Source organism: Oryctolagus cuniculus, chromosome 9, assembly GCF_964237555.1.
Source record: "Oryctolagus cuniculus chromosome 9, mOryCun1.1, whole genome shotgun sequence".
In the NCBI taxonomy this organism is placed as follows: Eukaryota; Metazoa; Chordata; class Mammalia; order Lagomorpha; family Leporidae; genus Oryctolagus; species Oryctolagus cuniculus.
The window spans coordinates 72,733,077-72,755,698 of NC_091440.1; the positions used below are offsets into that span (position 1 = coordinate 72,733,077).

General features: G+C 51.4%; 1 protein-coding gene and 1 long non-coding RNA gene across 2 annotated transcripts; one reads left to right on the plus strand and one right to left on the minus strand.

Moving 5' to 3' along the window:
- Positions 1 to 713: 713 nt before the first annotated feature.
- On the minus strand, positions 714 to 21,565 carry SLC25A15 (solute carrier family 25 member 15). Its single transcript, XM_008274503.3, has 7 exons — positions 21,545 to 21,565; positions 18,282 to 18,393; positions 13,933 to 14,191; positions 7,386 to 7,523; positions 4,857 to 5,026; positions 3,475 to 3,633; positions 714 to 2,949 (listed from the first exon to the last, which is right to left on the minus strand). Exons 2-7 carry the CDS (start codon positions 18,334 to 18,336, stop codon positions 2,825 to 2,827), a joined length of 906 nt encoding a protein of 301 aa, XP_008272725.1. The 5' UTR covers positions 18,337 to 18,393; positions 21,545 to 21,565; the 3' UTR covers positions 714 to 2,824.
- LOC138843818 (uncharacterized) lies at positions 5,025 to 11,112 on the plus strand. Its single transcript, XR_011378836.1, has 2 exons — positions 5,025 to 6,958; positions 10,718 to 11,112. It is a non-coding gene; the product is annotated as an uncharacterized lncRNA (long non-coding RNA).
- Positions 21,566 to 22,622: the final 1,057 nt, after the last annotated feature.

A 22,622-nucleotide genomic window follows, 5' to 3' on the forward strand; every position in this document is an offset into this window, starting at 1 on the left:
CTTCTTCCAGTTCTCCCATGTGGGTGCAGGGGTCCGAGCACTTGGGCAATCTTCCACTGATTTCCAAGGCCTTAAAAGGGGAGCTGGATTGAAACCGAGGCAGCCAGGAATCAAACTGGCACCCATATGGGATACCAGCACTGCAGGCTGAGGCTTAACCTTCTACGCCACAGTCCCAGCCCCAAGATTTATGATTTTGAAATAGATTACAGCAGAGGTTTCTCTTCCCCAACCCTCTGAGATTCATCAAAATTCTGGCAGTTGTGAGTCGCCACACTAGTCTGGGTTTGCTTATATAGAGCACACTTGTTTAGATCTCTCAGGATACTGCGTTCACATGGCCCAAAGTGAACAATTCTTTGAGCAACATGAGAAACTTCAGTGATACTAGTTTTCTTTAACAGAATCTACTAACTTAGAATAGGATTATCCAAAAGTTAATAGCAAGCAATTTAACCACTTTAGAAACACGGAGAGAGATTAGGAGAGTAATCCTACTAGGGCAAGATTCTTAACTGCAGTGTACACACACATACACTTTTGTCACCTATGGTGAGATTACTTTACATGAGGAATTCTTGCAGTAAGTGAAATGCTTCTTGCAATAAAACTACCACCTGGAAACATTACTATACATCACTCTTGACTATTCCTGACTGTTGGTTCTCAGTATGGATACAAAGCACATAAACAAACATCGCCTTAGACTCAAGTAGTAGGTAAATAATTTAATGATAGAACACTCAAATTCTTCAAAACACATTTCTTTAAACACAATATTTTCTTTGGAGTACAGATCTAAAATGGTATAATTGAACCATGAATTTAAAAATAGAATGAAAAAAATCCTCCTGACTGAGATCTCCCGGCCTTACTCCCACTGCCTCAGACTGTTTCTGCTGAGCATGTTTAGGTAAGCCTAGAATAGACAATTTGCAAAGACCCCAAACCAAAAGGGCTGCTCTGCTGAGCTCCTGGGATGGAAGACGCTACAACAATTCACTTCCTGCAGGAAAGCAGCCCCTTCTGCTGTTTTGTTTCCATCCAGGCCCATTCATGGGAAGCACCACTAAGTAGCTACTGATCAGTAAAGTATGGAGAGAAAAGTCAAGTCAAAAATTGGTTTTCTCTTAAAAAGCAAACAGAAAGCAACTTCCAGGCCCACCCCTGGCCCATGTGCCGGCCCCTTCTTGCTTCTAGCACCATGGCTAAGAGCTGCCACTGAGGCCTCAGGGAGAGCAAAAAGCTTAAGGAAACCAGAGGTTTCACATAATGTTTCCATTCTGCCAGGATGGAGGAGATACAGGCAAGGACTGTTTCTGCTGTGTTGGCCTCTGGCTCTCAGCCTCCCAGGCTGCCTAACAACACTTTTTATTGAGAGAGCCTGCTGGTCTTGGAGCAGCAGAGGATGCTGAAGCACACTCCAGTGGTGACGAGAATGACCCTCCTACTCCACATGGCCAAAGAGCAGCTGCCCATCAGCAAGCCTGCGGGGATCAGACTAACAGGCTTGAGTGGTGGTTTTGGTTGATATAACCATACATTTGGCAGGTTTAATAAGGTGCTTCTATGTTCTATTGCTTTATAAAGTCACACCCCACATACAGTCATCATTATAACTTACTGAGAACACTTACCAAATGTAGGCAGCTCTTCACTGGGGACATATGCTGGGGAGTTTCGGACCCAGAGCTAAGCTGCAGGTGGGTCTGCCTATGGGGCAGAAGCCTGTGGTTCTTTCTAGATGACAGGGGAGGAGATCATCCTCCAGTTCTGCCCCTCAGTCACCAGCCAGTAAACAAAGACTTCTCTTGATTTTGGCATTCTTTTCCCTGGAAGGGTTTCCCATCAGTAGAGACAGAGAGGACAGTGGGTGTTTCAGAGTGGATCAACCATCCCAGACAGGCCAACAGGACAGCATGGACCCTACCCAAGCCAGAGGCGGTAGCTAATACCTATGCCAGCCACATGGGTCTTCACCAAAGCACAGCAGCTCACTCCTACCCCAGCGCACTACCACTCCAACCTCCAGCTGGGGGAAGTTCTTTGGGAGAAGGGAATTTGGTGAAGGCCACACTGCTTCCCAAAGGCCCTATCTTCCAGGCCACCTGCTGCAATACAGTTGGAGTATGGGCTGTGGTCCCATCTAGAAAATACATGGCACTAAGGTAGAAGGAGAGCATCTTGGAAAATCCAGGATGACTACTCAGAAATAGCAAGAATGTGGAAACCACACCAGGATGCAGGTTATGCCCTTAGTAATCTACATGGATGTTTTAGTTTTTAACATACCATATGAAAACTTTTGAATAACTTTAACCACTTAGCATAGTATGCAGGTAAAGCAGACTTTAAAAGAGACCCTGTATCTAGAATAGGTTAAGCAATTATTTATAATCATGTTCATGAAAAATAGTCACTTCTGGGTTTTTCTGTTGATAATTGAGATTTAACATTAAACCACACTGTTTCCATTCACTCAATCCCACCCAAACTGCATGTAATGCATCCAGGCTGATGCAAGTGCCCTGACAGAACCACATTCACCTTCGAGGTTGGGAGCAAAGAGCCACCTGTACTCGTACATTCTACCAAGGGCAAGAGCACCAGCTTTTCAATTTCAATACAAATTTTAGATAGAAATTATAGGATGTAAAAATCGAGGTCCTTCCATAAAGTTTAAGACTTAGGGCAGAAGAAAGGAAGACAAAAACAGATTTCCCAAGAAATCAGACTCATTCCACACAGTCTCATCCTCCGCGAAACCCTGAGATGAACTGCAGTCCTCATTCCCTGTGTTTGGATCCAGGCCCACCAAGACACTTCAGTATGCTTCGAACTGGCTCATCATCAACTTCCTGCTGTACTCGTAGGCCAAAAATAGTGCCCCATTGGCAGGAAATGCTCGAATCATAGTAGGTTTCAGTCCAGAATATAAGGCTGCTATTCCTAGAAAACAAAATGGCAGTCAAAGACCATGACAATCCCCTCTGTGGGGATACCCCACACAGTTCAACAACAGGGATCTTTACACTTACGAATACAGAAAACAGCACTGAAAACCAACACGTGATGGAAGGTTTTCCTAAACAAACTGACAGAAATAAGCAAGTATCAGGTCTCCTGGCACAGCGGAGTGATAACGTCTGTGTTACATCAGCTAGGAGGTGTTGACTTCAAAGCATCATCCCCTTTGACAAAATCCACACCTTAAAAACTCTATCCAGGTTACTTAGGCCAAAGAATTGTGCCAGGTCCCTGACCCAGGCACATTATTCTCAAGAATAATGAAAATAAGCTAAAAAATATGGGGAGGGGCGGTTTGGAAACAAAGACATAAACGTGGAGCCACACCCGGCCAGAGAGGGGACGAAGCATAGAGAAAAGAACGCATGTGAGCCAACCTCAGCAGGACTAGCAGAGGTGTGGGTGTCACCCTAGACACTGCTCTATTTCTGCCATTAGCAGACCCACCTTCATTCCTCACAACACTTAGCAAAGTCCCGGTAAATCCCGCTTGTTTGCCAGACATGGACATAACTTGAATTCTGGATTTAATGCAGTCCACTGGGTATACAGCAAGCCAGAGGCAAATCCCACCAACTCCACCACTTAACATCAAAGGCACAGGACCTAGAGAAGAAACACAGCAAATGGTATTTTGTCTTAAGAACAGACATTTCCAGAGGTCAATGGCATAGTGGCTACAGACAGGTGAAGCTAAAATTCCTACCACTGCAAGCACAATATGAGGGCACTGTGGAAGCTGGGTAGTAGGATTTACACAGGGGCTGCCTGGTCGGGAAGCCCTCGTGAGGGTTGTATTTCAGGTGCTCACCTAAGTGCTGGGGCCCCTGCAGCATCCCTGGGGCCCGGGCTAGAAAAACCACAAGCCCCAGCAGCATGGCAGTGCCTTCTCATGGTAGGTGAGAACTGAGGTCACCAAAACACAAAATTTTCTCAACCTGAAGGGTTTTAGTAGTTCAACACCCAAGAGCCCTGATTCTTCCTTTGCAGAAGAACCAAAACAACCAAGTCTGGATGCTCACCTAACCCCAGACAGACCCAACACACTGAAGGGAGACACTGAAGACAAACCCACTCACATGCCTCACACAGTGGTGCCAAGTGGCGGAACAGAAGTTAAAAAAGGACCACACAGCTCAATATTCGGCAACACAAGATGTACAACCCAGTCTTTTTTTTTTTTTTTTTTTTTACAGGCAGAGTGGACAGTGAGAGAGAGAGAGAGAGAGATAAAGGTCTTCCTTTGCCGTTGGTTCACCCTGCAATGGCTGCTGCGGCCAGCGCACCGCGCTGATCCGAAGCCGGGAGCCAGGTGCTTCTCCTGGTCTCCCATGGGGTGCAGGGCCCAAGCACTTGGGCCATCCTCCACTGCACACCCGGGCCACAGCAGAGAGCTGGACTGGAAGAGGGGCAACCGGGACAGAATCCGGCGCCCCGACTGGGACTAGAACCCGGTGTGCCGGCGCCACAAGGTGGAGGATTAGCCTATTGAGCTGTGGCACTGGCACGACCCAATCTTTTAAGCTTATTACAAGAGTCCTTCTAGGGGATCTCCCCACGGAGAGAGGAATCGCTGCTATTTCTTCTCCCCCTAAAATGGATCCAGAGCAATTAACCAATGTTACCGCAGTGAAGAAGTTTGGACCCTGCTGCCTCAGCCATGTCCTGAGGAGGGTGCTAGTGAGCACCTGCCACAGGGCTGCCTTTCACCATCCAGAAACTTCCCAGGGCCACATGGACTTGCCCTCACCAGAGGGCACAGGGAGCAGAGACTCCACCAGGAAGTAGACACCATCCTATCCCACTGCTGTTGATATGAAAGCATTTACCTAGTTCATCCTTTGATCTCCCTGATGCAAAGAATGATCGGCTCAGTTCATAGCCACCAAAGAAGAAGAAATAGCCTGGTACTTCTCGAAGTAAAGTGCTTGAGAGTCCGTGGTAGAAGCCCAAGGGACCATCCTTCCTAAGGATGCTCTTCACGACAGACCAAACCGTGCTAGGAGGAGACACAGAGCAAGAGACACAGTTACAGGGGGTGGGGAAGCCAGCAATCCACCCAAATCCAACCAGCAGCCCCGAGTACGCACTGGAAGGAAGTAGCTGATTTTGCAAAGGGCAGACCAGGAATTCTGAGAACAAAGGCATCCACCTCGGAAGGAGCTCTCTTGGAGAGGCACAGATAGTTATTATACAATGAGTTCTATCACCTAAACTGTTCTTGGTAAAGAACTTTCATGAAAATGGATGCAGACATTTCTAGAAGTCACATCACCAAGCTGTCAATGAGCTGACAGCCATGTCTTCAACAGTGAGTCAGTGAAAACTAACTACAATAAGGAGTTGTCTAAACTCAGCAAGAATAAAACAGAGCAGTATCTGCCCAGTCCTTTATCTTTCTCGGTTCCTAGTAACCTCAACCCTACTGGTGTGTTTTAGGGCCTATGTGTAGGTGTGGAGGGTTTGTTTTCCTTTTAGTGCAGAGAAATGAGCAGAAGAGGAAATGTTAGCTGAGGGCAAAGACAAAAGAAACACTTAGAACTGAACTACAGCTCCTGGGATGCAAAAACACCAAGACAAGGTAGCACCAAGAACGTGGTTCTTGGAGGAAGTGGACAGTGCCCTGTGACCAGGGCAGATCAGAGGCCTGCCTGTACTACAGCCAGAACACAGGACACCTCGTGCTCTCACTCTGCCCCCTCCTGCAGCAGGCACTGCGGCAGGTTTCATCCTGACTAGGAACAAGGCGAGGAATGCACATTCCAGGTGACTCTGTTCTCAGCAGGGCCTCTGCTTGGGGACACACAGAACCAAGCAGCACAAGCGTTTTAAGATCTTCCTCCTTCTGAGCGCTCCAGAGGACCCCATCAGGCCTCCCCCACTGGTCGGGCCTTTCCTGCGCCTCTCCCCCCACCAAACCCAAACGTGACCGAGTCACCCAGTGCAACACAGGGAACTGGCCTTCCCATCCGAGTCGTAACCTGAGCCACAAGTGCTCTTCGGGGTCACTACTGTGCCAGCCAGTGCTCTCTTTTCCTTGCAGGGTGCCTGTGTCCTTCTGGTACACCTCTCAGTCAGCTCCCATACCTGTGTGTGTTCAACCAGTAAGGACAGAAAATACTCTGAAAAAGCATTCTCTGTCCTGAACACATACAGACTCTTGGTCTCATCATTCCTCCCTAAACAAGATCGTGAAATGGCAAGGTATGGAGCATTGCCATAGCGTTAGGTATTGTGCCACCCAGAGGTGATTTAGAGCAACTGAGAGGGTACGTGTAGGCACTATGCAAACACTCTGCCATGTATGTAAGAGCTCAGGAGCACCCCATGACGGGGTCCTGGAACCACTTCCCCACAGATACCTAGGGCTGACTGCACCATCTGCAAATCACTGCCATGGAACCTGAGAGCAGGACCCGCGTGCTGTTAATGTGCTCTCTCTTATTCTGGGCACCAGTTACAAAGTCACATTGCTAGTACTGCACCCTGCGACGGCTGTCTGTGACACTGCGCGCATTCTGTATTGCACTGTTTAAAAGATTTCCACTCTTGGGCTTCCAGGCAATGACAGACAGATTCAAACAGGATGTAATGAATGTCAAGGGTGCAGAAAACAAGGCACCGTGACAAATCCCATTCTTGCTGGGCGAAGACAGACAGCTGTCATTCTGTCTTTTTTTTTCCCAGCAGGCTTCGAGTTAGCCATAGCAATGTCCTCGACCAGAACTTTGGCCAGCCGGATGTCAAGATTATGATTAGGAATGAAATAACAACTTTCTAATTCAGATGTCCTGCTGTGTCTGGCGTGTGCACCCTCGCAAGTGATGAGGGCCCACTCTCAATACTTGAGTTGGGCAGCAACCTGAACACCGGTGAGCTGCTAGACTTTCAAGGTTTTGCTGACTGTGTTCAGAGCTCGGACCCTTTGCAGGTAGGCTGGAAGGCTTGGGGAGGGAGATAAAGCTATGGGATCTGGGGTGCTCAGGCTGAACCCCTCTGTGAAACTTGGGAAAGGGCATGGAATATCCAGCTCAGATTCTAAACTGGCACTTGGGAAGGCTCAGCTCCTCTCTGGTTCAGGATGGTGCCTTAGGCACCGCAGGGGCCGAAAGGGAAACTGAGCTCGTGAATCCCCACTGCCGGGGTGTTAAACATGGGCCTCAGACATTCTAGGGGCTGGGACGGCCCTGAGACAAGCTCTCAGAAAACCATCAACTGGGACTGGGGCGGCAGCATCTAGAGTCAGAGCAGATCAATCTGCTTCCGCATGTGTGATTTCATTTTAGCACAATACAGTGAAAACCACACTGGCTACCCCAAGCAACAGAGCCGGAGTTGGTTCTGGGGGCGGCACTTACTTCTGGCTGTTGACAATCTTCCCTGAAGTCTCCATCTCGTGCATGGCCTGGAGGCGGCACTTCACCAGCTCCGTAGGGCAAAGCACCAGCGCGGCAAAGGCAGAGGCAAAAGACCCAGCGGCCGCGTTCTGCAGGTCGCTGCAAGCCGAAGCACAGGAGGCCTGTTACTCGTTACCCACCCCTCAAGCTCAGATGCACGTCCGGGACCACGGCGTGTGCTGTGGCTCTGATCCCCACCTGGGGACTTGGTGGATGATAGGTGCAGCATTTAAAGTCTCACAGCTACCACGAGGTGGCGCTTGAATCCCAACAGGAGTCCGCCCAATCACCACATCCAGACTCGGAGTTCAACACAGTATAATGGATCTTATGTCCTCGTCCCCCAGCACACTCCCGTGATGAAGCCAACCCCACAGCATGATGGCATTGGGAGATGGCTTTAGGGCAGGCATCAGGTGCAGTGGCCCCTGCATCTGAGGCCCCTCATCCACGATTCAGCCAACCACACACAGAAAATATCCGGGGGTGGGGGGGACTTCATGGCTACTGAGTATGTTGACATTTTTTCTTGTCATCACTCCCTAAGAGTGTTAACAACTATTCACATAATATTTATAGTGTATTAGTTTATTATAAGTAATCTGGAGCTCACTCAAGAGTCCACGGGAGGCTATGTGTGGGTGCTAACCACTTTCTACAAGGGACATGGGCATCCATGGAGTTTGGTATCTACAGGGGTTCTGGAACCAGTCTCCAAGTAACAGCAAGGGAAGGCTGCCTAGCTGAGGTTGTGAAGGTTTGGTGTTTGTTTGTTTGTTTGTTTGTTTTTGCCACAGTGTCTTGGCTTTCCAAGCCTGAAATACTCTCATGGGCTTTTTAGCCAGATCCAAATGCCTTAAGGGCTGATTCTGAGGCCAGAGTGGTTTAGGACATCTGCCATTCTATGAGTCTGCTGTGTATCCTGCTTCCCATGTTGGATTGTTCACTCCTTTTTAATTCTATCAGTTAGTATTAGCAGACACTAGTCTTGTTTATGTGATCCCTTTGACTCTTAGACCTATCAGTGTGATCAATTGTGAACTAAAATTGATCACTTGGACTAGTGAGATGGCATTGGTACATGCCTCCTTAATGGGATTGAATTGGAATCCCCTGGCACATTTCTAACTCTACCATTTGGGGCAAGTCCGATTGAGCATGTCCCATATTGTACCTCTCATCCCTCTCTTATTCCCACTCTTATATTTAACAGAGATCACTTTTCAGTTAAACACCTAAGAATAATTGTGTGTTAATTACAGAGTTCAACCAATAGTATTAAGTAGGACAAAAAAAATACTAAAAAGGATAAAGTATTTTTTTTTTTTTTTGACAGGCAGAGTGGACAGTGAGAGAGAGAGACACAGAGAGAAAGGTCTTCCTTTGCCGTTGGTTCACCCTCCAATGGCCGCCGCGGCTGGCGCGCTGCGGCCGGCGCACCGCGCTGATCCGATGGCAGGAGCCAGGAGCCAGGTGCTTTTCCTGGTCTCCCATGGGGTGCAGGGCCCAAGCACCTGGGCCATCCTCCACTGCACTCCCTGGCCACAGCAGAGGGCTGGCCTGGAAGAGGGGCAACCGGGACAGAATCCGGCGCCCCGACCGGGACTAGAACCCGGTGTGCCGGCGCCGCTAGGCGGAGGATTAGCCTAGTGAGCCGCGGCGCCGGCTTAAAAAGGATAAAGTATTAAGTTGTTCATCAACAGTCTGTCCGTTTCACTTCTACAGGTTTCCTTTTTGGTGCTCAGTCAGTTGTCACCGATCAGGGAGAACATATGATATTTGTCCCTTTGGGACTGTGCTTCCTTGATCTTAACATTTCTTAGCTTCCTGAGCTCTAAGAGATGCTTGTTGTTTAGGCCACCAGTCTACAGTGTTTTGTTACAGCAGCCCAGGATAAGATACACACAATGGCAAACAAAATAAAGCCAAAAAAACTGACATATTTTCCCATAGTCCCACCAACACTGCCCCAAAATACACACTGTTCATACTACTGTGTAGTGGCCAGGTAAGATTTAAGTAAAACCAGGTTCTGGAGCAGGCATCGTGGCACAGAGGCTCAAACAACAACTTGGGACCTCCACATTCCATACTGAGGTGTCTGGGATTGAGTCTCACCTCTGCTTCCCATCCAGCTTCCTGCTCATGGCACCCTGGGAGGCAGCAGGTGAGAGCCTAAGTGCTCGAGTCTCTGTCACCCACCTGGGAGACCCAGCACCAGCTCCTGGTTTTGGCCTGGCCCAGCCCTGCTTGTTGCAGATTTGGGAGAGTGAACTAACAAATAGAAGACCTCTCTCTCTCTCTCTCTCTCTCTCTCTCTCTCTCGTGCTCTCATCTCTCTCTTCCCCTGCCACTCTTTCAAATAAGTAAAAAAAAATATGCTTTCAAAAAATAAATAAAATAAGTTCCAAAGCCATTCCTCCATGCCCTAAACCCAACCTGGAGCAACCAGACACATCACAGAACTTCCAGGGTAAATTTTTAACCAGAAAGTCATGGCATTGCAAAGATTCGCTAGTTCAGCCAATGACCTCCTTGACCTCAGCAACACAGAGAAGAAGAGGGTGCAAGGGCCCCAGGGGCAGGTGAAGCAGTGCAAATGTGCACACTCAGTGTTTTGGGTGGAATGGCTAAGCTGCAATCCCAGACTGGACCACAGGGGGGATGCACACACATCCAAGAAGTAGTCATCCTACTCATGTGGGTCACTGCAGACTCTGAACCTGCAGCCCGATGAAGGCTCAAGAGTAAGGAAAAGCCAGGAAGACTTGTCTGAGAGTTCAGGACACTCAGAAGACACACCCCCCACCCCCACCCCAGCCCTGACAGTGTTTCCTCTTCACAGAGCAGTGTCTGCACTTCAGGTGGCCGATCCTTCCCCAAGCAGGAAGACCGGAGCTGGTTCCCTGACCCTTTAAATGCCAGCTTCCTGCTGTTCCTCCTGGACCACCCTTCCAGATTTCCAAAAGCCCCCTGTCTGCCCTATGCAGAGGCCCCCTACCACCTTTCTCCAAACTACGAGCAAAACCACAAAGGGACCTCCCACATTCCAGGGTCCTAAAGGTTCACCAGTGTTGAGTATCAGCAGGAAATCAGGGTGGCCTCCACTCTTGGCCCTGGTTTCCTACTCCCTGGTGGTCTAGGCTCTGTGCCATGGAAGGATGTGAGGGGGGCTGTCCAGGGGCTGAGGCAGACTCTCACACACATGGGTTTCTTAGAAGAGTTGGCTTGTGGGGGAGCTTTCCTGCAGGAGAAAGACACTGTTTGTAACACAGACTTCCTTTTCACTTTAGAGAATCAAACCTAAGACCAGGAAGAGGCAGGAGCCAGCCAGGCACACAGGCGCACCTGCACACAGCTTCCCAGTACACGGACAGCGACCCATGGTTGTCAGTCTACTCCCTGCTCCTCGCTTCACTACTTCTCTTGTTCAAATTGAAGCTTCACGTCCTTTGTGCTGTCTTGCAGTCAGCCTGCTGACAGGCCACAGTCAAGGATGGTCAGGACCCAGATCCTGCAGAGTCTGCCAGAGCAAAGGTGCACCCAGGAAACCACGACAGCTCCTCAACCTAAGACGCAGAAAGTGCTCAGACACCTGACGGAGCACTGGCCTGTTACAGCACAAGGCCAAGGCCAGATCAGGTTGGCAGTGGACTTTGGCTTTCTAATAAATGCTTTCTTCTACCAGGCATACGGTGCACATGCACCTGGTTCTACATGGGGTGTAAATGTATAGAAGTGAAATTTAAATGGCAACAGATGCAGCAGGGGATGTTGGAAGCAGCAACTCTGTGTGTCACCTACTCCACAAACATGACCTGAACGCTCCCACTGTGTGAGACCCCGTCGGGTCAAAGGTCATGGCAGAACACCACGAGGAGCCATGTCAACACCAGGAAGAGACAAATATTTACAGAGTGATTGCAAAAATTCACAAAAGGCCCTCAGCAGCACGGCTCTCTCTTCACCCTCTTCATCACCCTCCTCTCTAGATCGGACCCCTACAAAATCAGCCGGAGCCCTGAGTGTGGGCTGATGGAAAGACCAGGCAGGGGCTCAGGGTGCAAGTTCTTCCACTCAGTTTCCTCATCTGTAGGAGATGGAGATGCCTGCTTTCCTGCCCTCATGGGGTCACAGTGAGGGGTGTGAGACACGACACACGTGCGATGCACACGTCAGAGTGTTGGCAACACAGGGGTGGCAATTCCTCAGCAGGGAACAAGCACACACTGTTCTCCAGGGTAGATGAAAAGTCTTCAGGCTCCAAACAGATCAGCGTGCTGGCTGCGCAACACTCAGCACAACAGCTTCTTCACCGCACAACTCATGGGGGTCTTGGCCGACTGAGTGACACCTACACGATGGGAACTCAATGTGCCAGTGTGATTCCTACAAGGTACCCTAGGTAGTATTCCCCAGCCCGTACTTGGAGACAGCAATTGGGTGTCCTCTGTCCTCTGGCCAGGGGGCTGGCCAGCTCAGAGGGGCAGGCTCGGTCCTTCTCCCAGAACTCAGCGCCACTTACTGTCTCCCTGTCTTCTCTCGCCTTTCTGTCTTTGCTAAGGATGCTAAAGAATTCAACCCCAGGTCTCAAAGACAAGGTCCCTCCCTCTGGTGAGGAAAAAGCTGCAGCCACCTATCATTTTGCCCGTTTGTTGTGGCACACCACCCTCCGTGTCTGGCTCATTTACTCCTTCCCTCCTCCCTGCCAGCACTGTGCTGGACACACAGCACCAGGGCACAGCCCGCCTCGCCTGCTCCACTGTCTCCTTGGGTGACCTTCATCAGTTCCAAGCCATTAAAAAACAAGTTTCAGAGTGCTCTGGGGATGCTTGTGTCCCATACCAGAAAGCCTGGGTCCAAGTCTCGGCTCTGTTCCTGATGCTAGCTTCCTGCTAACAAACACCCTGGGAGACAGCAGGTGATCACTTTGGTCCCTGCCACCCACTGGGGAGAACAAGATTGAGTGGCTGGCTCCTGGTTTCAGCCTGGCCCAACTCCAGATGTTATAGGCATTTGGAGAGTAAAACAGGGGGTGACAGATCTCTGTCTCCCATAAAGAATAAAATAAAAAAAGAAATTCTAAAGGCAATATATGGAGGCCAGCACTATGGCACAGTAGGCCAAGCATCCACCTGCAGTGCCGGCATCCCCTATGGGCAGCAGTTCAAGTCCCAGCTACTCCACTTCTGATCCAGCTCTCTGCTTATGGCCCAGGAAAGCAGCAGAAGAGGCCCAAGTCCTTGCGCCCCTACACCCACGTGGAAGACCCAGAAGAAGCTCCTGGCTCCTGGCTTCAGATCAGCTCAGCTCTGGCCAATGCAGTCATTTGGGGAGTAGACCAGCGGATGGAAGATCTCTCTGTCCCGCATTCTCTGTCTGCAACTCCATCTTTCAAATAAAAATAAATAAATCTTTAAAAAAAGAAAAGGCAACATAAGTTCCACCCATCACATTAGACTCCCTGCACACAAAAGGGCTCATCTTGCCACTCTGGGCTTCTCCTGCTGTGTACAAGGAATCTATTTAGAAGTGTGAGGCCTGCAGGTGCAACAGGGTTTCAAACTCCTACAAGGACCACCCATGAGATTGCCCCCCAGCAACCAGGAAGCTAATATAATAATTTTAAATGATATTGAGTACACCAATCTTCAAAGGAGGAATGGCTAAACATCCCAGTGGTTTCTGAATTCTTCTTAGTCTGCAGGATAAAGACCCAGTGGAAGACCACGCACACGCCCAAGGTTGATGCTTGGGAAGCTCAGCCGAAGAAAGATAGAGTCCCCTGCATCCTCTCAGATGCTTCTACCTTTCCTAGAATTCCAAGTTTCTCCTCAAACCCATGTAGCTCAGGCAACCTCTTCCAATACTGTTTTGCTGATGAAGTGGAAACCAAAACCTGAGTCCTGAGTTGCGCATCTGGTTTAGCCCTGCACTTCTGCCACAAGACCAGCAGCACTGTTACCGGCATTTGAGAAGCCTTCTCCAGAGGGACTGAAGTTAGGGGTGGGGCCCCTTCAGTGGCAGAGTCCCAGAGAGTCTGTTTAATGTGACACATAACACACTTTCCTAGTTTTATACCACCACAATGTATGGCTTTGTAATCAAAAGGCAGCTTATGAAAGAAACATTCTTCTCCTCAAGATATCACTAAAATCATGACCGTAGAGAGGCAGGCATTTGGCACAGTGAGTAAGCTGCCACAGTGCCTGGGTTCAAGTCCCAGCTCCACTGCCAATTCCCCCTTCCTGCTAATGTGCAGCCCAGGAGGCAGCAGGTTGGGTCCCTCAAGGAGCTGGGTCCCTGCCACCCACAAGGAAGACCTGGATTGAGTTCTTGGCTCCCGGGTTTGGCCCAGCCCCACTCTGGCTAGTGAGAGTACTTGGGGGGTGAACCAGCAGATGAGAGCTCTCTCTCTGTACCTTTCAAGTAAGTATTTTTTAAAAATCATGACCATTTAATGGTGTTTCAAATAACCAAAAAAGACAGAGTGAGCGTCCTGACTCACCTGAGCTTTGCCTGCTTGTCCAGTCCCCCCACTTTCCGTACCACCTGCTGGCAGAAGCCGTAGCACATAAAGAGCACCGAGTTCTCTGCGATGTTGGCGATTAGTGCTGGGCTGGTCCCCTTGTAGAAGCCGCGGACGCCCACCTGGGCGTAGGTCTTGAGGCAGCAGTCACTGAGGCCCCGGTACAGGTCAGGGAACGTCTGCATCTTCACCTTCATCGTGTCAAAAGGCTGCCCGGTCAGCACGCAGGCTGTGCCCCCTGGAACCAGGACACGGGACTTGTCGAGCTCCTGTTTTGCTGTGGACACGTGGCCACACCAGAGCTTGCCTCCACTTCCCCCTTAACCTTCCTTCCGGTCCAGTGAACAACTGAAAGCGAGCTCCCACTGTGTCCCGCACCCAAGTCCCGCCCTGGGGGAGCTCCAGCCATGTGCTCAGCTGCCCCAGGCTCAGTGTGTGGCATGTTTGGGGGCCTTGGCAACAGGGTCAGGGGCCCAGGGCTGGAGCCTGGCTTTGCTGTGAGATCCTGAGCTAGCAACGGAACCTAGGAGCCTCAGTTCCTCCCCTGTGCCCACCTCACGAGATGAGGGGAGGACCAAACAGAGATGGAGGAGTCAGGCTCAGCGCAGCACCTGCTACATGAGCGGTTAACAAACAGCAGTTACCGTGCTGGGAGGGAAGTGGAAGGGGAAAGCTGTGGAGAGCACAATGCCCAGTGGTGTCCATGGCTATCAGAAAAATAACAGAGGCCCTGGTGGTAAACATGAGCCTAATTAATCCCTGAAGACCCCAGGGCAAGGCTCCTCAGTTTCTGAGCTCTACCAGTGAATGCTTCATCTGTACACAGAGAAGGCACGTGCTGTCTCTTCATAAACCATCTGCCTACGTCCCCTCCAAGACTCTGCTGGAATCCGAGTGCCACTGAGGTGGTACTGGGAGGTAACTGAGCCCTGAGAGAATCCATGAGGCTCTCTGGGTGTGAGTTCTCACTCGTGCAGGAAGCTGACTGAGACAGCAGGTGCTCTCACCATAAGGCTGCCCCTCACAGTCTGTCACCTTGTGTGCACCTGCCAGCCCTCCTGCTTGCCACCACCCGCTGACGCAGCACAAGGCCCTCACCTGGTCCCCTCGGTCCACCTCAGCAGAGGTGAGAACCTCCAAGCCCTCTGGAGGAATCAACATGGGTTCAGGTGAACAGGGTGGGGAAATGTGTTTCAAAGACAGTCCCATCATAAAGACTTTATGGTGGTGGTGGTGGTGGTGGTGGTGGTGGGGTTGTTTGTTTCTAAGATATATTAGAAAGCAGAGTGATAGAAAGAGGTGAGATGAGGAAACAGAGAGAGAGAGGCAGAGACAGAGAGAGGTATCTTCTATCACTGGTTCACTCTCCAAATGGCCACAACAGCCAGGCTGAAGCCAGAAGCCAAGAACTCCACCCAGATCTTCGACTGGGACCCAGGCAACTGGGCTACCATTCTTTGTCTCCCAGGGACATTAGGAAGTGCTGGGACACGGGCTTCCCAAGCAGCAGCCTATCCTACTGCGCCACAAGGCCTGCCCCCGAGTGGTTTCTGATTGAGAAGAAACTTCACTGATCTACACTACCATATTCCAGCTGCGAAGGCACACTCAGCACAACAAAGTGGTGACTTCCTAACTCCTGCATCACTACCCAGGCTTCTCTGTAAGGCTTTGTAACTTCGCAGATCAGTGCTGCTCTGTTTCAATAATTAGCCAGTCGCCTTAACCACCTTCCGGCCAGACGCCGCACCCAAGCCGGCGAGGGCAAGAGGCCCCTTGCTGGGGCCTTTCCTCAGCAAACACAGATAGGGACAGTGACAACTCCCCGGCCCTTCGGAGCACAGGAACTGCACGAAAAACCTGCCTGCTGGGGGAAGATTTGTTTGAAAGGAAAAGGAGAGACACAAAGAACGCCACGCTTACATTGCACCCAGGTCACCTCAGGCCACAGCCGGCTCTGCCTTACAGACTAATCACTTCCACAGTCGGCTGTGGCCAGAAACCACCTGGGCGCCTCTGCTCCTGGCCACCGCCCACCAAAAGTCCCAACGCCCAGCAGTTTTGCATCAAGGAGTCAGGTCAGAGAGGCGTCAACCTGACCTTCACCTCCAGGGATGCAGAACTAAACCAAAAACAGCAGCAGAACCAGATCCTGGCCCTGTCTAGACACTAGCTTGCTGTGTAACCTACCCTAGAATAAGTCCACAGTCCCTCTCTGGGTCAGTGCGCACCAGAGCAGCAATCTCTAAAGGGTCTTCTACCTCAGATGGCTGGGGCCGGTGCTGAGGCACAGCAGGTGGAGCTGCTGCTGGTTCGAGAGCCAGCTGCTGCACTTCCTATCTAGCTCCTTGCTAATGGCCTGGGAAAAGCAGCACAAGACAGCCCAAGTACTTGGGCTCCTGCCACCCACAGGGAAGACCAGGAAGAAGCTCCTGGCAATGGCCTGGCTCAGCCCTGGCCACTGTGGCCACTTGCAGAGTGAACCAGCAGATGGAAGGTGTCTCTCCCTGTTGCTCTATAATTCTTTCAAAATAAATACATCTAAAAACTAAAACAAATAAAGACTCGGGCCCTCCAAAGTGGGACTACTACTCCTCATTTATGTTTCCACATGCCTTGATGCAGGTGAAGCTGCTAATGGACATCCCTGCCCAGCCCCCGACCACCACACACCTGCACAGAAGCTGGCTGTCAGGGATGTCAGCCCACCCACAGCAGCTGTGCATCAGCGAGGACACCAACCACGCTTACCAGGACAGTGCCAGTACATGCAAGGGCCCTTCAAGTTCACGGAAAATGGAACTGGAAGTGTATTTTGGTGCAAAAAAGTTTTCAAGTTCACACATACTTATAATTTATTCAAAATATGCATGTTCCACAAACTTGGTGAAGCACCCTCTAAAGACCTGATCCATGTTTATAACTGCCAGAGATAAAGAGAGAGAGAGAGAAAGGAAGAAAGGAAACCACCAGCAAATTTCTACCACACCAGGATCCCAACACCACCAGTCAGGTACATTTTAAAACTGACTGTAAATTATGTGTCCAGGGGTGCCCACATGCCCCCAGGCACATCAGCAGGAGAGGGGAAGCCTTTTCACTGTCACTACGGACCCCAGATCTTCCACCGGCTGCCAGGAAGACATTAAATACCAGGAGCTGAGCCCCTCTCGCCTGGTTAAACCCCCTCCTGCTGCAGGATGGAAAGAGGCACCCAGGGGCCAGCAGATGGTGTCGCCATCTGCACATTGGGCATCCCTTGCAGTGTGGCACGTGGTGGGGGGCACAGTGCTCAGGGCTTGGGGCTGCTGCTCTCCCCATGGCCACATAAGGGACTAACCCAAATGCACGCAGTGAGCAAGAGACCAGGTAGGGGCAGGGGCCAGGGTGGGACAGATACTAGGTGGAAGGCAGCCTAGTTCCCTGCTCGTGTGGCTGGGACACTCCTGTGGTCTCTCACCCTGGAGAGGCGCCCTAGCCAGGGCCCCTTATCAGAGTGTAATATGCTCTCTCCAGTCTTCCTCATTAGCCGACCTTTGATTCATGGAAAAATACTTTGTTCGGCTCTGAATGCTTTCTTCTTCGCAACTGGGTGGATGACAGGATGAGGGCAGTGTGGCCCCCAGTCACACTTGATCTGTGGCCCTGGGATAAGAAAGCAGTGGGCGGCAGGCTCTCTGCCACATGGGAGGCCAGGGTAGGGCAGGGTTTCCGTGTGGGAACCCCGAACAAGCCAGCATCCCTGTGACCCTGCAATGACACAGGTCCCTGGAGAACCAGGTTAGCAGCACGCGTGCCCAACTGTGTCACTAGCATCAGGCTGAGCTGCTTGCACTGTGCTGTAACCTCGGTCTCCCCTTGGGCTCAGGCCGCCAGGCTCAGCCTTCACAGAGTGCTCATTCCCTGCAAATCCATGCCCTCTCCCTTCCTGGCTTTATGACACAGTCAAGTATCGGTCTCATTTCTAAAGGCTGTCCTCCTCTCCTTCTCTGTGCTGGTAAGAACTCTAACTGGGGTCTCCCCGGGAAGACAGCAGGGTGTGACTGCTGCACCATGAAGGCCCTGACCATGGTCAGCTTTGGCGTCACCTCCACAACCCAGCCATGTGGACAAGGGACCTTATCTCTCAGCTGAGATGTTTTTTAATACAATAAATACTCTGCCTTCTGCTTTGCTCTCAGCAATATCACACCCCTGTTAAATGGATTCCCTCTGTGAAAGCACACTGCCTCTGGGGTGATGATGGTCAGATTTTCACACCACATCCACTCGATCTTGCGTAAAAGGTAGTGGAGGCACACTGAGAACTGGGGTTTCTCTAGGATTACCTGCAGCCCCGGCTGTGAGGTCAATGGCAGCTTGGATGGCGGGATTGGACTTCATGCTGCTGGTCTCGGTGAAGGGCAACTCCCTGGAGCTTATGACAAGCACCGCATAACCCTGGGAGGAGGCAAGAGCTCACCGTTAGCACAGCCCCCACAGCTCTCGTGCTTGACACCTGTGCGCCCCTCGTGAGGGCTGGGAAACACACCCCCCACTGCCCTAAAGGAAGGGGGCCCAAGGTGTCAGTGTAGCTCAATGATCAACTGCCCCCCCCCAAAAAAAATGACAGATCCAAATTCCTCTGAGCATCAAAGTTCCAGCCCCCAGCAGAACTTCAGTCACTTTCCAAGAACCTTAAAGCTGAGCATCGAATTAGTAACAGCCACACATATCCCAGACCGCAGCAGAAGAGTTTTTCAGGGGCCTACATTGAACTCTGTGTCCACTAGGTTCAGTTCTAAATTCAGACACAGCCCAGGCCAAGTGCCTGAGAAGAGGTCGAGACAGGTGGTCTAGAAAGGAGCACCCAGGCAGCCAGGGCTAGGGGACATGTGCCAGCCAGGTGGCCCCTCAACTGCACTAGGTGAATAATAAAAACATCAGGAGACAAAGGCAATTAGGAACAGCCACTTGTGCCACTGTCACTGTAAACTGCAGGGACGTCCTCTCAACAAAGCAGGAATGGTGCTCTTATCAGCACAGAGCACTCCAGCATCACCTGAGAGTCAGCAGGCTTCAGGGGGCCCCAGAGAAGCCAGGAAGACCTGGCCACAGAGCCACTCTAGAGTGCTACACCTGGGCCTTTACAGCCAAATCTGATAAAAACCACTGAGGGCACTTGTTAAATATGCAAACTGCCAGCATCTCTCCAGAAACTCTTGATTTGGTGGGACTGGGTTGTAACCTAGGAGTCTGAGAAAACTAAAGTCTATTCTCTATCTTTAAAGAAAAATCAACTGTTGTCAAGGAACAGACTTAATATATTTTGACTGGAAAACAAAGGAGGGGGCACAGCAGGCTAAGCTGCCACCTTGAGATGCAGGCATCCCACCTATGTACCAGTTCCAGTCCTGGCTGCCTCACTTCCCATGCAGCTCCCTGCTAATGGCCTGGGAAACACCAGAAAGCGGCCCAGGTACTTGGGCCCCTGCTACCCACACAGGAGATCAGGATGGGGTTCCGGGTGCTCTGGCTGCAGCCTGGCCCAGCCCTGGCTGTGGCAGCCATTTTGGGAGTGAACCAGTGGATAGAAGATCTGACTCTCCCCCTCTCTCTCTGTAACTCCGCCTTCCTAATAAATAAAATTAATTCTGAAAACCAAAAAAGGACAGCTCATTAACAAACATTAAACAACCAATTCTGTTACATGGTTTTCAAATTCTGATATGTATGCCGGCACTGCGGCTCAATAGGCTAATCCTATAGTCCCATTCGGGGCGCCGGATTCTGTCCCGGTTGCTCCTCTTCCAGTCCAGCTCTCTGCTGTGGCCCGGGAATGCAGTGGAGGATGGCCCAAGTCCTTGGGCCCTACACCAGCATGGGAGACCAGGAGAAGCACCTGGCTCCTGTCTTTGGATCAGCGTGGTGCGCCGGCCGGCGCAGCGGCCGTTGGGGGGTGAACCAACGGAAAAGGAAGACCTTTCTCTGTCTCTCTCTCACTGTCCACTCTGCCTGTCAAAAATAAATAAATAAATAAATAAATAAAAAATAAATTCTGATATGTAAGTGACTAACTCATGAACCCAAGGAACAATTTTCATTCCTCGTGACAGGAAGCAGGGGAGTAACCCCAGTGAGGCCACTCAGAGGAGGGGGCTGAGGAGCTTGGTGCTGATCTGACATAAATACCAACGTCCTTCTGAACACTGACGTCATCCTAAACGTCAGCAGAAATTTACAGTGGTCAAGAAGTGTTTCAACCACTAGATACGTTTTGCCAATGACTCAACTCCAAGCCACCAGCAACAAAAGCACAGTACTTCATAAACCAACTAAGAACAATTTACTGTACAAGTCACTGATCTTCTGGTATGGGGAAGCCTAGACACAGAGTATAGTTCACTACTTCGAGTAACCTCGAAGGAGCAACCTCGAGGAGATGGCAGACAGCAGGTATCTTCTTAGAAAAGAATTTCAGGGTCCCGATCCAATCTCCTCTTTCTCCAGAGAAAACTGAGACCAAAGGAAGACAAAGTCTTTTCCAAGGTCAAAAAGAAATGATTCAGCTCAAAAAGTCTCATCTTTCAAAGTCTATGCCTACAAACCAATACTGAATTCCAGAATACGCCAGGATGGAAACAACTGGGTAGCCAGGGGCACGCACAGAAGGTCCCTGGGCCTTCGGATGAATCTCAATGTGCTCATCTCATGAGGGTTGGACGCTTCTTAATTTGGAAGGAAAGGCACATCAGACCCACCCACACGTTCCATTTGACTCCAACCCCCTTCCTTAAGCCACAGGTAAATACAATAAACCCTTCAAATAATTTATCACCGGGTGCTAACTAACCCAGAGGAGGAGTGCAAAACCTCAGATTCTGCGAAGCTAGGGCTTGGACAAGTCAGGGCTTGGCGGCAGCAAGATTGAGCAGCATGCATTACAACTGCTGGTGAGTTGGCTCTACCCCTTGATAGAAAAACAACCCTTTCAACGTCCTTTGCCCCGCTTGCAAACTTCTCCATTGCCCGACTTCTGGAGAGACAGGGGCGCTGGCGACCACGCATGTCTCTGGTCCCTGGGGAAATGAACTGATCAGATGGGAGAACCCGATGAAGCCGTAGTTTCCCACCACGGGGCACGAAGCGCTGCGAGAAGATTCCAGCTTCAGGCCAAAGCTGGGCGCCCCAAGCCCGGCGCTGGGATGCAAACCAATTTGGCCGCTACGGAGCCCAGCGAGGCGCGCGTCCTACGGGGACTGGCGAGGAATAGGTCCAGGAGGCGGCTTCCAGGTCGTACTGCCCGGCAGCCCACTCCGCAGGCGAGAATCTCCATTCAGAAGCGCCGCGGGGCACCCCAGCTGCACCTCCTGGGGGCAGAGGAGGACGACGCTCCCCAGCCAGTTGGCCGCTGAGGGAAGAGCGCCAGGAGCCCAGCGCCTCCGCCGAGTCCGACCGGCCACGCCGGCGCCAGCGCACGGGTCCCGCGGCACGTGTGCAGAGGACTGGCCGCCTCCCCGCCGCCCGGGAAGGTCACGTCGCCGGGAGCCCCGGCCAGCCTAGCGCCCCGCACCCTCCTCACAGCGGACTCCCTGAAGCCGATCGTGCTCACCGCCGCGCCGTCGTGGCCGCGTCCTGCTCGGGCTCCACCGCCAGTGCTAGGCTTCCCCTCCGCGGTCGGGGCGGCCGCTTACACTCGCGATCTTCGCGGCCGGCCCTCCGCCACGCCCTCCCGCACAGTCAAGCCCAGGGAGCGCCCCCGCGGCCGGGGCGGGGCGGGGGGGGCCGCGCCCGGGCCAGGGCCCCTGCAGCCGCCGCCGCCGCCGCCTGGGCCGCCAGCCCGCGCGCGCCCCGCCATGCCCGCGCGCGCCAGGAAAGCGGAAGTCGGCGCGGGGCCACTGCGCGTTCTACGCGACTCTGGGCTCCGCTCCCTGGGAGCAGGACAGTTAGAAGGCCTGGCAGTGGCCTGGGACTGGTTGCCCTTCCTCTGGGTTCCCTGAGGGCCCCTCTGAGGGCAGGCTTTGGGTAACCTCCAGGGCTTGTGGCAGGGCTGGAGGTGTCACTCGAGACTGATCTGGTTATTCTTGCTTGTCCGCTAAGACTTTAATTTTAAATTATGGGTATAATTGAATATCAAAGCGCTGCAGTGATAGTGATTGACAAAGAAATCCAAGGAGCCACCGCTGTAGCATAGAGGGTAAAGCCGCTTCCTGCAGTGCAGGCATCCCATATGGACGCCAGTTCGAGTCCCAGCTGCTCCACTTCCAATCTAGCTCTCTGCTATGGCCTGGGAAAGCAGTAGAAGATGGCCCAAGTCCTTGGGCCCCTGTACCTGCTTGGGAGACCCAGATGAAGCTCCTGGCTCCTGGCTTCGGATTGGCGCCATCTCCAGCCATTGAAGCTATCTGGGGAGTGAACCAACAGGTGGAAGGCCATCTCTCTGCTTCTGCCTCTGTAATTCTGCCTTTCAAATGAATAAATAAATCTTTTTTAAAAAAAAGTCCACTTACTGCAGCAAATAATAGTAACTCCCAATTCCCCTCCCCAGAGGAAATCTTGACACACCAGTGCCATTCCAGAAAGTAGTCTGTTGAAAACTTTAAAGCAAGTTGGCTTTAGTTTCTGTTTTTTTTTTTTTTAAGATTGATTTATTTATTTAAAAGGCAGCGGGAAAGAGAGATATTCCATCT